We start from the raw sequence: 12,577 nt of genomic DNA, 5'->3' as shown, positions 1-12,577 counted from the left end.
ACGCTGGGTCCGGTTTCAGCTTCCTGCATTGCAATAAATAAAAACAAAATTTTTCATAAATAATACAATTATTGAGAAATGATTTGTTAAACTCTTTTCTTCTTTTCTAGGTTTTTTTTCTACTTTAAATACTAATGCCAATCAAGAAACATTGAAAAAAGGTAAGAAATTGAAAAAATAACTTTGGTTTGCTTGTTTAGGGATTTTCTGCAATGCTCAATAATTACACTAAAGGGGGCCTTCACATCAAAATTTAAGGTTGTAGTATTCATACCTCAGGAACATGAAGGACATGGTGTCGGCTAGCCAGCTCCTAAAAAGCAGTTATGATTCAAAATTCAGAAGACCTTATTAGTACAGCTGGCTACTCTAAATAAAAATCTGGTTACTTTATACCATTCATCTTTAACAGGAGTATGTGCACCTTTCCTGCTGGGCCGTGCGACTTGGACAGTCACCTCCCTTTTTTCATGCTGACTTCCTACTGTTAGAACTCTTCTGTTACATCTTATTTTTATAGTCTTATCTCCTTCAGCATTTAGCATTATCAGTTTGCTATCTGCATGTTAGTACTGTTTGAATTAATCCATATGCCAGTTGTGTTTTTTGAGTAGCAGCTTGTAGCCAAAACCATGGGAGAGTAATTGAACAAAGTTCATGGAATAACTGAATCACACAATAAGTTTAATTTGATTAGAAAATAAGACTGAAGTCCACGTATAGCCTTTCATAATAGGCAATTTGCATTAACTTTTTGAAGGTTTTATGTGCATGGATTTTGAAATGTTTTGCACCAGAAAAATACTGTTCTCCCTGGATTCTTAAACAGATAAGAAAAAAACTAACTTGTCCATTGGTGAATAAATCTTATAATTTCATAGGCATATGGTATAATTATATGGGTAGCTGCAATCATGAAAATTATTACTGAGACAAAAGGTCTGAGTTCATTTACTTGATTTTTGTTACAGTATTATTCAAAAGAGATCTGAACTCTTGAATATTCATATATGTTGATGCTTGTAAGTAGTATTTTGAGGGTCCCTTACCAAGTTTGCTTCAAGAATAAAGAAAGCCCCACTTCATTTTCCTATCTCAATATCTGGGTGCCACTGGCCACTAGTAGATCTGAAACTAGGAATTAACCTGAGAGCTCCTTACTGTTGAACCTCTGCTTTTAATGTCTTAATCTACAATTAAGATACCTCTGCCTCCATTCCTCCGACTACAGATCTGAGCCTACCAGGCCCCCTGCCTTCAGTCTTGTCTCCTTTCAAACTACAGAATTCCTGGAGCAATGTTTGAATTGTTGGGATTCTATATGTATTTTGTACTTTCTTCAGTGGCCACTCAAGTTAGCATCAGATTTTTACGGAAGGTTTACAGCTGTAGCCCTTGCTTACTATACTCATGTCCCCCTCAAGTCACACTGAAGTACAGTTGGCTGTGTCCACAGGTTCCACATCCAGATTCAACTAACTGGCATCAAACACTCAAGGAAAACAGAAAACTATGTCTGTTTTAAGCAAGGACTTTGTGGTTCAGGTGGAGTCTGGAGCCAGTTCCCTCTTCGTGCTGTATGACAATCCTGAATGCATGCGATGGGATCTCTGAAGAAGCTGCAGCTTCTGCCCCAGACACACCTAAGAGCTCCATTTCCCTAACTGGTTCCTCGTTTTTTTCCTAAAGATTTATATTTTATTTTATTTATTTTAATGGCAGATATACAGAGAAGGAAGTAACACAGAAAGATCTTCCATCTGCTAGTTCACTCCCCAATGGCCAGAGCTGAGGCAATCCAAAGCCAGGAGCTAGGAGCCTCTTCCAGGTCTCCCATGGGAGCACAGGGACCCAAGGCTTTGGGCAGTCCTCCACAACTTTCCCAGGCCACAAGCAGGAAGATGGATGGGAAGTGGAGCAGCCAGAACATGAATCAGCACCCATATGGGATCATAGCAGATGTAAGGTGAGGACTCTAGCCACTAGGTTACCTCACCAGGCCTCCTCCTTGTTCTTAAACTACTAGACCATGGATGGAAAACACTGTCATCCATGAATGGATGTTTCGAAGAATAAGCAACAGAGACCATTTGTGGTTCATAGAGCCTAAAAACATTTATTTACTCTGTGGTTCATCCTAGAAAATTTTCCAACCTCTAGTAGATTTACAGGCTTTGTAATAAAAGCTTCTGTACCTTAGACACCAGTAAGAACAGGCTCTAAAGATCTGAGTACAAGGCAGAGGTTTCCAGGAAGACACAAACAAATCCCTCAATTTCACAAGGGCAAATCTTATGAATTTTTAGGACTTCTTGCAGCAAATACTACCTTTGTATGTCTTTTCTGTCTTCCCATCACTGGCTGGTTGTTGCTTTCTAGATCCTGGTGGATTTTCTATGATGAAATAATACTTTTAATTTGCGTATCAACACAGATCTTCTTTGTTGGATTCTCAAAAATAGCATTTTCCTCTAGTGTGTCATTACAGTCCCTTTTGCCTTTGGTTTCTTCCTTGTGGAGTAATTGTGGATCCTCGATGCGTCCCCTACATACAAAATGCTGGATCCGGGATTCCAATCCTTGGCATTTGGGACGATCCATGAGGGGCTTATATGTGCGCATTTTCACTCCTTCTATAAAGGCACTGGTGTGTTTTATGACGGGGGGCTTAACATTTCTCCATTCTGTCATTCCATCCGTTGTTGGCCCTGTCCCACAAGATACTGCAACACAGTCCAGTCCCTGTAACATGCTATATAACATATGAGTTTTGACAGCATGATTGGCCCATAGTTGCTGTAGGTGGGTGACATTGAACTGTTGAACCTCCTGGTCATAGATCCACTTGATATTTTCAAACTTACAATCATACAAGACAAGAGGAAATTCAACAGCCATACTAGAGGCAAGAAAAAAAAAACAGTATGAGAACACAAACCAGTCACTAAACAGTTCTTCCAACACCCAAGGTTACTGAGTTGAGGTGGGGGGAGAGCACTGAGGTCAGCAGTGAGGATCTAACAGCTACAAAAAGGTACCAGTGAATTGGCACAGAAGATGAAGACACCACCTTATTGCGGGTTCAAGTCATAGTTCAGCTAATGCATGGGGGAAAGGAGCAGAAGACTGCCCAGTGCTGAGCCCTTTGTCACCACATGGAAGATCTGATTCTGACATGGCCATGGTGGCCATGTGGGGAATGAACCAGCAGATAGAAGAGCTCTATCTATGTATTCTGCATTCCAGATAAATAAAAGATTAGAAGTATTCTTGGAATTAATTAAAAAATAAAAACAGTCCTTAACCTTGAACCACGTACTGTTGTTACAGAAAATGCAACAAATAATGGCTCACCTGATATAAACTTGACTTGTATCAGGTAATTGTCAGTGCTGTAACAAACCACCTGGGCTTACTCAGGTAGCTCCCTCAAACTGATTTAAAATTTAAAACAACTTGGTATTTTTCTAAATTTGTTAAGAATATCCAAAATTTTCATGACTAAATTTTTATAACTTAGGAATGAATTGTTAACATCTGTCTGAGCTCAGCCTAGTCTCAAGAGAAAATCTTACTATTATTTCTGCATTAACAGACAAAAAGAATAGTAGAATGACAACTAAATGCTATGAAAGACTCAATCTTTAATATGAATAATTTGAATAAACCAATTTCAGCAAACTGTAAAAAGACTTCATAACATAAATTCAGAAACTAACACCACCACCAAAAAAAAAAAAAGATGAATTAAATGTCCTGTTACTAAGGAGTTTGGTCCAAACACCTATTTCCTCATTAATGGCTCCAACAATGAGGAAAAAATTAGAAGATAATGCTCCCTTCTACACGTCCATAATATCCTACAAATTAAAGGCTTTTTGAAAGAAGAATCAGTTATTTAAGTAACCATGAATGATGGGAAAGAAGGCTTTTGGGGGGGGGAGTTTTCTTTGGCCTTTTCACCCACCTATATTGAGGTTTCTGGGGATTTTTCTCTACATTCAGCAGCTCATCAATGATGTCTGGTTTCTCCATTCCTTGGCCAATCAAAAAGAGAATAGCCATCATACAACGGACTTGATGGTAAAGGAATGCCTGGCCAGTCACTTCAAATTGACATAACTGGAAAGGTTCTTGCCATCTCTCCTCGCCCAGGTTCTGACCCACTAACTTCACCTGAGCAGACAGAATAGTTCTCTGAAAATTGATAACTCCATTGGCTACATCCATTTTACACAAATTCCTGAAATCATGCGTGCCAACGTACTTCTGGGCTGCACAGTTCATGGTTACAATATCTAAATCAGCACGAGGGAAAAAATAGCGATAAGTCCGCTCCAGACAGCTGAACCTGGCACTGAAGCCAGGATCTACAGGGGCCCAGGCCAGGACACGGATGTCCGGAGGGAGCACCCGATTGAGGATGTGAGTATAATGGATCTCCTTAGCAGCATCACTGGTTTCATCTTTCAGATTACAGTCTTCTGAATTTCTGACCATTGGAAATTGAGAACGAAGGTCAAGAGAAATGACCTGTGAAATTAAAACAAAATAGTGTATTCTGCAAATGCAAATTTCTGTTCTTTTATATTATGTCTAGAATATTCTTCTATCACTTTAAGAAACAATATGCTGGCCCTTACCTGGCCAAAGGCACTCACTCCTTTGTCCGTTCGTCCACACCGGTGATAGTTGGATGTCTGTCTGCTTTCTACTAGTCGAGTCTTGGTTAGTGCCTCAAACAGTTTCTCTTCAATGGTGTTGGTTGTGTTTTCCTGACTAGCAAAGCCTTGGTATCCCCAGCCGAGATAAGCTACTCTTAGGGCTACATGCCTTCGGCTGTGAGCACTGAAATCAAATGTCCGCTTAGCCTTTCCAGCTCCAGAAGAGTGTCCTCTAACATTTGAGTCCTTGTTATTGATCTGTTCCTTTTTAAGTCGTTGCACCTCCTGTTCCAGTTCTTGTATTCTTTTTAGGAGTTTCTCAGTCTGACTTCTGTCTATGCCATTTTCAGCCATGATAATTAATGACAATTCCACTTGAACAAATCATACAGGTCCACACTCCTGAAAAGAGAACAAAGGATATCAGTTTTATTGCCTGTTCCTCTGTTGATTTCAGCACTCTCAGATTGTATATAAGACTGAAAGCCAAATAAGGCAGAATGTTTTGCTTTCCCAGGGATACAAGCATTAGCTTAATTACCACAAATCAACTGGCAACAGGATATTCTTTTCCACTGTCCAGCCAGTTCACAAGGAAAAATATTCAGCTGTCATTGCTGAGATTTTCAAAGTAATCAAAAATCTGTTTAGATCTTTTTTTCCCTGTTCTTAAATAGCTGACAGAGGACTAATATTGATACTTTTTCCCTAGAGCATTTCATTCTCATTTGTGTAGTATCTCAAGATTTCTCTTTATGGGCTACTTAAGCCTACTCAAGCTTTTGTTACTTGCCATTATTTTGGTGTCTTACAAAACTGAGGTGGTGCAATAGAAGCTAGCCTAATTGAAAAAAACGTATCAATGATTATATTTAACACTGGAAGTAGAACCTGGAGACAAGATTTTCTCACTTTAAACAATTTTGATGGCAGAAAAAAGGTAAGTAAGCATCACTCACTTTAAGCTGAATATAACACTTGTTCTGGTAAGAATTCTGTACTTTTTACAAATGTCTTGTCACATAGATGTCAGTGTTGAAATTCTAGGTATGTATTTCAATAATATGTCAGTTCCTTTAGTTACAGAAGATATGCCTCCATTCTGAAGGCTGATTTTTGAGTTTCTGTATGACAGGTAGATTAAAAGTTTAAATGTGGGCCAGAGCTGTGGTGTATCAGGTAAAGCTGCTGCTTACAGTGCTGGCATCTCACATGGGGGTTGGTTCAGGTCCTGGCTGCTCCACTTCCAGTCCAGCTCCCTGCTAATATACCCGGGAAAGCAGAATATGGCTCAAGTGGACCCTGTTCCCACATAGAAGCTTCTGGCTCCCTACTTTGGCCTGGTCCAGCAACCAGTTGGGAACTAAAACCAGTGGATGAAAGACATCTCTCTTTCTCTGTATTGTTGCATTTCAAATAAAAAGAAATCTCTAAATTGAAAAAAGTCTAAATGTAAGATATTAAATTTCAAGTTTTATAATTTTTCTGTAATCTTGGAGATAAATATTTCTAAATAAAACACTATAGAAAACAAAAAAGTTTGACATCTAAAAATTAAACATTTCTGCCAGTAAAAAATCAACCAGAGGGTAGGTGATCTCCCTTTGTCTTTTTTGCTGGACTTCCTGCCTCTCTCTAGATTGCAAATGAATAAGAAAAAATTTTAAAGGATATAAGAAGATTCAGTTTTACTCAAAGAAATAAAGTGTATGAGAAATATGAGATGATACATTTACATAGTACATCATTTTTTGAAAGAGAGGGAGACTCGAACTGTTGGCACAGCATCAGAGGTAAGATTTTGGCAAGTTCTCAAGATTAAGCACATTATGAACCTTTGACCCACACATGCCATGTGTAGACATGTAAAAACCTATACAGTTTTTATTGTAGTATGTTTTTAACAACTGAATATGTATAAATAGAGAACTATCTTATAAATTACAGTGTATCCACACACTGGGATTCTAAGTAACTTTAAACAAAATGAAATCTTCATGAACTGAGATAGCTTGGTTATCATGGTTATCTTTTAACATTTAAAGAGTTATGTTAACAGAAAATTATACAGAAATCAGAAACTGTCTCTAAGTGCAACATGGCGGGGTGGAGACAGAAAGGACAGGAGTCCCTGCTTAAGTTATGTGTCTATTAGTTTTTCAGTTTAAAAAGAAAAATAGGAGCAAGCTTTATGGCATAGCAAGTTAAGGTGCCACCTGGCAGTCCAGCTTCCTACTAATACACCTGGGAAAGCAGAGGACAATATCCCAAGAACATGGGTTCCTGCCTCTAGGTTGGAGACCCAGTGGAAGGCTGCTGGCTTCAGCCTGTCACAGCCTTGATGGATGTGGAATAAATACCAACACTGGATAATAGTGGTCAACAGGTATGCATGCTGCATTTTTAGCTCCTGTAGCCGGAACAGTGTGTTCTAACACTAAGTAGTAGGTCAGCTCCTGGATGACAGCAGCCTCCATCCTCAGTGCTGACCCAACTGTTTGGTCGATCTTCAGCTTCTCTATATTCATCCCTGTGTTTCCAGATCCAGTTAATATGATATAATTTATGGGTGATTGGGCAAACCTATTTCCAGAGAGGGATGGAGTGGTGGAACTATGGATAAAGGAGAATGGAAAAATGAAATATTGTTTCTGACAATTACTCTGGCAATAACAAGGGGGGGATACAGTGATGTTTGAAATGTCTGAAATCTGCCTGTTTTGGAGGAATATACATTGATTTTCAACTGTTAAAAAAAAAATCAGGTATGCATGTTAGATCCAGTAAGAAAATAACAGTGGATATTTGGTTGACTGGAGTAATAAAAATTATTTCAGTGACAGGGTACTACAATGAACAGATTTAACAGATTTATCTGGGCAACTCCAGATGCATTAAAATTAAGTGCAGGCACACATATATGTATGTATGTAAGCACAATATAGTTTTTGTGGTGGTTTTTTAGATTGATAAAAGACTTACGGTTTTCAAATGAGGGCACAGTCTGAAGTCAGAACTCTAGCTTCGGTAGTCGCTAATGAACCTTGGGCAAGCTGTCCCTTAACAGCCTCATGTCACTCAGAATTTTAAGGATTATGTAAGTCAGTGTAAAGCACATAGTACAAAGCCAGTAACAGAAAGGACTAAGTACTAAGTACATTGAGGACTGTGCCCTGAATAGATATTCAACTTCGCTTATGCCAGAACTCACTGATCCTATCAAAGCAACTAAAGGTGGCAAAGAATTAGAGGAAGAGAGTGGGTACTCACATTGAGTCCTTAGAGATGAGTAAATGCCCCCTCCATACTGCCAGCACTACCCTGTATTAATCACTGTCTTATTAGAATTACTGAAATGTTGCCTTATTCATTCTCCAGTTGAGGGAACTGATCGTTTGTTACCAGAAAACTGACTGATGTTCTCTCCTGCAGATGGCCATACGTTGTAGGGGAAGCAATGAAGGAACTCATGGGACCTGATGGACAAACATGGGCCAATATGGATCCAGAAGAATGAAATTTAGCAGCTGCTACAGCTTTAGCCCATATTTGTGCAAGACAGGGTGAGGGAGATGTCAGGAGAGAAGCCCAGTCTGCTCAGTATGATCCCTACAGTAAAGCTTCAGTGACCCCAGGGAAGCCAGCTGCTCTTCCTGTGCAACTGCAGTACCCACATGTAGAAAGTCATGTCACTTCAGAAACAGGCTCAAGGTGGTAAGGAGGAAGCTTGGATCCCAACCATGAAGACTCCCAGACCTTCACCACCAAACTATTAATACGAGCAACAAGGACTACATCCCAACTGCCTAGGAGACCACAGGGAATTGGATGCCCTCGGAGGCCGAGTACTCTGAGGTCACCCACCCTCAACCGGAGCTTCCGCAGGGGATGGAAGAAGTCCAAACACTACCGCGCAGAAGCCAACGTCATTGGAAAGACAACCAGAAGCCCTGAGCGGTTCACAGAAACAGAAGAACGATAAACATCCTTCGGGACCAGGGAGGAGAGCTTTCTCTGGTCCGAGCCTGGCTCCACCTCTGGACCCCCACCCTCTCTCACGATGACCATCGGGATTGCTCCGAAAACCCCTCATAGCAAACAATCATACAAACTAAAAAAACCTAAAATAAATAGACAAACAACAAAAAGTAGAGCCTGGAATCTGACAGGAAAGAGCTGGCGTGGATTGGCTCATGCCTCGTTGGGTGGGATACAAAGGTTAGTCACTCCTCACCATGGTGTTGGGGATTTCCCTGCACACCCCCCCCCAAAAACAAACAAACAAAAAAATGTTCAGCATCTTAATTGTTGACAAATGTCTTATTAGAGTTACAAGTCAGTCTAGATTACCCTAAAATCTGCCAAGATCAGCAAAATTATACTTCAACACAACAAATGGCTAAATACTAAAATGAAATAGACACGAGACAGCTGAATGGTACCTTATAGCCATTTTAAGGTATATAGCAGTCGGTTCTGTATATAAAACTAAAACTGAAATGTCAATGGGCTAATCATAGGTTGTGGTTAAGAACTTGCTTTCTTTTTTTTTTTTTGTAACACACTGGTTACTCACAACCATGTCAATTCCATAATGTTGCAAATTGCTGTTGATGTTACGTCGGGACTCTTGGTTGAATGGGATGATAGTCTGCCAGCTCTAACAACGGACCAGAAATGGTCTCCCCAAGAGACTGTTCAACCCATCTGGACAATAAATAGCTGGACTTTATACTTGGTATATGTTCACAAGGAAAGAATCTTGATTGAATTTGAACTGTAATACTGCATCAAGGTAGAGGAAGCCACCAGGGGGGAGGGGCGTGGGCGGGGGATTCCCAGAGCCTATGAAACTGTAACATAATGCAAAATAATTAATTAAAAAAAAAAAAAAAAGAAACAGGCTCAGAAGTCTCCCAAAGACTGAGAAAGCCAGTGATGAAAAGAAAAGTGCTCCGGAGAAAGCCAGATGGGGAGGTGTTAGTTACAGATGAGTCGATGGTCAGCGAATCAGAATCAGGTACAGAAAGTGATCTGTATCTCTGTGACTTAAGACAGAAGCTGATGAATCTGCAGTTCCAAGAAGACAGGGAATCCCCAGTTGATATTTCACAAAAATTTAATCCACCACATGAATACCAAGGAATCTCTCAAGATCAGTTCATTCGCTATCTACAAAGAGAAGGAATGGGCCCCCCAGCTTATGAACAAAACCTGATTGTGGCCAACAGACCCAAGTCTTTCATTCTTCCCCAAACTGGACCAGTTAAGCCGCAATCGAGGCAAGATAGACCGTGTAGCCCGGTATTTTGAGTATAAACGTGACTGGGATTCAATGCGAATACCTGGTGAAGACCACAGGAAGGAGTTACGCTGGGGCATCCGAGAGCAGACGCTTTGTAGAGCAGAACCCCAGCCCAAACCTCAGCATATCTATGTTCCAAACAATTACTTAGTACCAACTGAGAAGAAAAGATCCGCCCTCCGTTGGGGTGTTCACTGTGACCTTGCAAATGGGGTCATGCCCAGGAAACTTCCCTTTCTTCTCCTTCCTGAGTTGTCTTGCTTGTCTCTCCTTTCACAGGGCAGTCGGCCTTACTATCTCTCTTAAATGGAAGGAAGAGACTTAAATAACCCACAGAAAATTACGGTACAAACTTGACCAATCATTGGTCACTCTGAGCTGATTACCTCTCTCAAATTCAGAGGTTGTAAAAGAAATCATTCCAGAGAAAAAACACAGGCACAGCCTTCCTATTCTGTCAAATTAGTAAGCAACATTTCCTTCCTGCTGTTTGATGTTATTTCTGTGTTTTAATATGTGCTGGGCATTATCTATTAAAGAATTTTTGGAAATGTATGAACTTAAACCCTATTTTTATTAGAAACTTTCCAAAGTAAGATCTCAAACCTGGAAGAAAATTCTGCTTTTGGTTCCCATTGTACTCTCACCACCAAATTAATGACAGCCAATGGGAATGAAGAACACAAACCACCCTTCACACACAGTCCTAAAGAGGTAACAGCAGAGGTAATTACCATTGCTAATGGAGTATTAATTCAGGTAGCTATGTGAATCCCCCAACAGTACTATGTAGATAGAAAAATCCAAACTCATTTGGTTTCAGTTTTCTGAGTATTTTGTCCTCAAACTGTTGTCTTCCAGAATACAATGACTTACCAGACTCTTAGAAATGCTTGTCACTTGAAAGTTTTTCCTCCTCTGCAATAGAGTTTCAAAATGCTAACATCTGGAGTCATGCAGGTACCATACCAAAATCTGGCCTGTTTAGACGTGCGGAACAAAATAACAACTGCATGTCTTATATTGCAATTTGTATTTAATACAATGCAATGAAGAAAATCTAAAATCTGGCAAGTCAGTTTCAGCATTTTAAGACTTAGAATGTTTGCTTGTTGAAAGCTTTTTTTTTAACATGTATGAACTTGGGCCCGGCGGCGTGGCCTAGTGGCTAACATCCTCGTCTTGAACGTGCTGGGATCCCATATGGGCGCCGGTTCTAATCCTGGCAGCTCCGCTTCCCATCCAGCTCCCTGTGACCTGGCAAAGCAGTCCAGGACAGCCCAAAGCCTTGGAAGCCTGCACCCGCGTGGGAACCAGAGGAAGTTCCTGGCTCCTGGCTCCTGGCTCCAGATCTGTACAGACCAGCCGTTGTGATCACTTGAATCATCAGATGGAAGATCTTCCTCTCTGTCTCTCCTCCTCTCTGTGTATCTGACTTTGTAATGAAAATCTTTAAAAACAACATATATGACCTTAACCATTAATACCTGCTAAAATTTATTTTGTCTGTAATATTTAAAGCTACATAATTAATTCTGCCAGCTCTACTGCTTAGGCATTTAACAGGAGAATCAATCTGTGACTACAAGATATATGTAGAATACACTCACATGCAAATAAGTTAAAAAATGAAAAATGTTTGATAGTTCAGGGCAAGGAAACAGCTGAATATCTTCAAATGTCAAAATCTTGATACACTGTAAAGTCACGTACTGTGTACACAGTGAAGAGCACAGGGCAAGATGAGAGCCACCTAGGTCTTCAGTGGCTTTAAAAGTACCTTTAGTTTTTACTCCTGTTTTCTTGGAAAACTTAAAATTGCATGTCTTACATGCAAATTCTTCACCCTCTTTATCTGGGCCTATAATCAATTCCCTAACTGCCTATTATTAAGCGGCCAGCATGTGGTAACAGCCTCTAGCCAAGCTGTCCACAGCACACTTGCACCCCAGTGCACTGTAAAGTGTAGGAGCTCCCAGCAGATGCGACAGTGCAGTAATCACTTCACCACGAAAGGAATCTGCACGTGAAACCTCGTCTGTAGAACGAGCACCGCCATTCAATCTTAAATTGTTGCATTTTAAAAGCTTAATCTGGGAAAGTAAAAATTTACAAAGTTTGATCTCGAGAACATTATAATCAGAGGCCGCAGTAGCCTTTATTGTGATGCGCTGTGAAACCAGGGGCGGTAATGTCCAAGATGGCCCACGCTGAAAAGCAACCGCGCACACACCTATTCCGCAGATAACCTCACGACCCCCGCCCACCTCCCGGTCCAGTGCGGGGATCTCGAGCTTTGTCTAGAAACAGGTTTAACAGAGTTCAACTCCATGGTCCAGGGCCTCTGAACTGTCAGAAGCCAAAGAGCTCGAGCGCAGTGACTTCCGCCCGGACTTCAGGAAGTTACATGCACAAAAGAAAACTACATCCTTCAGCGGTGCCCCGTTCCACACACCGCCGCTTTCCTAAAATGATGAAAGTCTCTGCGCGGCGGGAGCATCACCGTCCACCCACCCGCCCCAGAGTCCCCTCCAGCGTGGACCCCAGAGAGCTGTCCGCGGCCGAGCCCACGCTCACCTGCCGAAGCCGTCCACGCCGCAGGCCAGGT

The 12,577-nt window shown here is 40.9% G+C and overlaps 2 protein-coding genes across 3 annotated transcripts; one reads left to right on the top strand and one right to left on the bottom strand.

Moving 5' to 3' along the window:
* Window positions 1-1,607: 1,607 nt before the first annotated feature.
* Window positions 1,608-12,442, bottom strand: LOC131480245 (tRNA pseudouridine(38/39) synthase-like). Of its 2 annotated transcripts, none has more exons than XM_058664133.1 (4): window positions 12,199-12,442; window positions 4,644-5,063; window positions 3,968-4,533; window positions 1,608-2,899 (listed from the first exon to the last, which is right to left on the bottom strand). In XM_058664133.1, exons 2-4 carry the CDS (start codon window positions 5,016-5,018, stop codon window positions 2,395-2,397), a joined length of 1,446 nt encoding a protein of 481 aa, XP_058520116.1. In that variant the 5' UTR covers window positions 5,019-5,063; window positions 12,199-12,442; the 3' UTR covers window positions 1,608-2,394. The 2 variants fall into 2 exon arrangements, with proteins under 2 accessions (XP_058520116.1, XP_058520115.1); XM_058664132.1 differs by lacking the exon at window positions 12,199-12,442 and adding an exon at window positions 10,842-11,038.
* LOC131480024 (centriolar and ciliogenesis-associated protein HYSL1-like) lies at window positions 8,122-10,275 on the top strand. Its single transcript, XM_058662341.1, is given in 3 exon segments — window positions 8,122-8,368; window positions 9,568-9,914; window positions 9,916-10,275. Coding segments are annotated over 3 exon segments (954 nt in total).
* Window positions 12,443-12,577: the final 135 nt, after the last annotated feature.

Source organism: Ochotona princeps, chromosome 4, assembly GCF_030435755.1.
Source record: "Ochotona princeps isolate mOchPri1 chromosome 4, mOchPri1.hap1, whole genome shotgun sequence".
In the NCBI taxonomy this organism is placed as follows: domain Eukaryota; kingdom Metazoa; phylum Chordata; class Mammalia; order Lagomorpha; family Ochotonidae; genus Ochotona; species Ochotona princeps.
This window is presented reverse-complemented; position numbering and strand designations above follow the sequence as displayed.

What these genes read in the sequence shown, in the direction of transcription:
- LOC131480245 (XM_058664133.1), bottom strand. Translation starts at nt 5,018, where the DNA reads ATGGCTGAAAATGGCATAGACAGAAGTCAGACTGAGAAACTCCTAAAA. An exon ending in GAGTGAGTGCCTTTGGCCAG is followed by an intron (nt 4,534 to 4,643) that starts GTAAGGGCCAGC and finishes TTAATTTCACAG; the next exon opens with GTCATTTCTCTTGACCTTCG. An exon ending in CCCCAGAAACCTCAATATAG is followed by an intron (nt 2,900 to 3,967) that starts GTGGGTGAAAAG and finishes TCTTGCCTCTAG; the next exon opens with TATGGCTGTTGAATTTCCTC.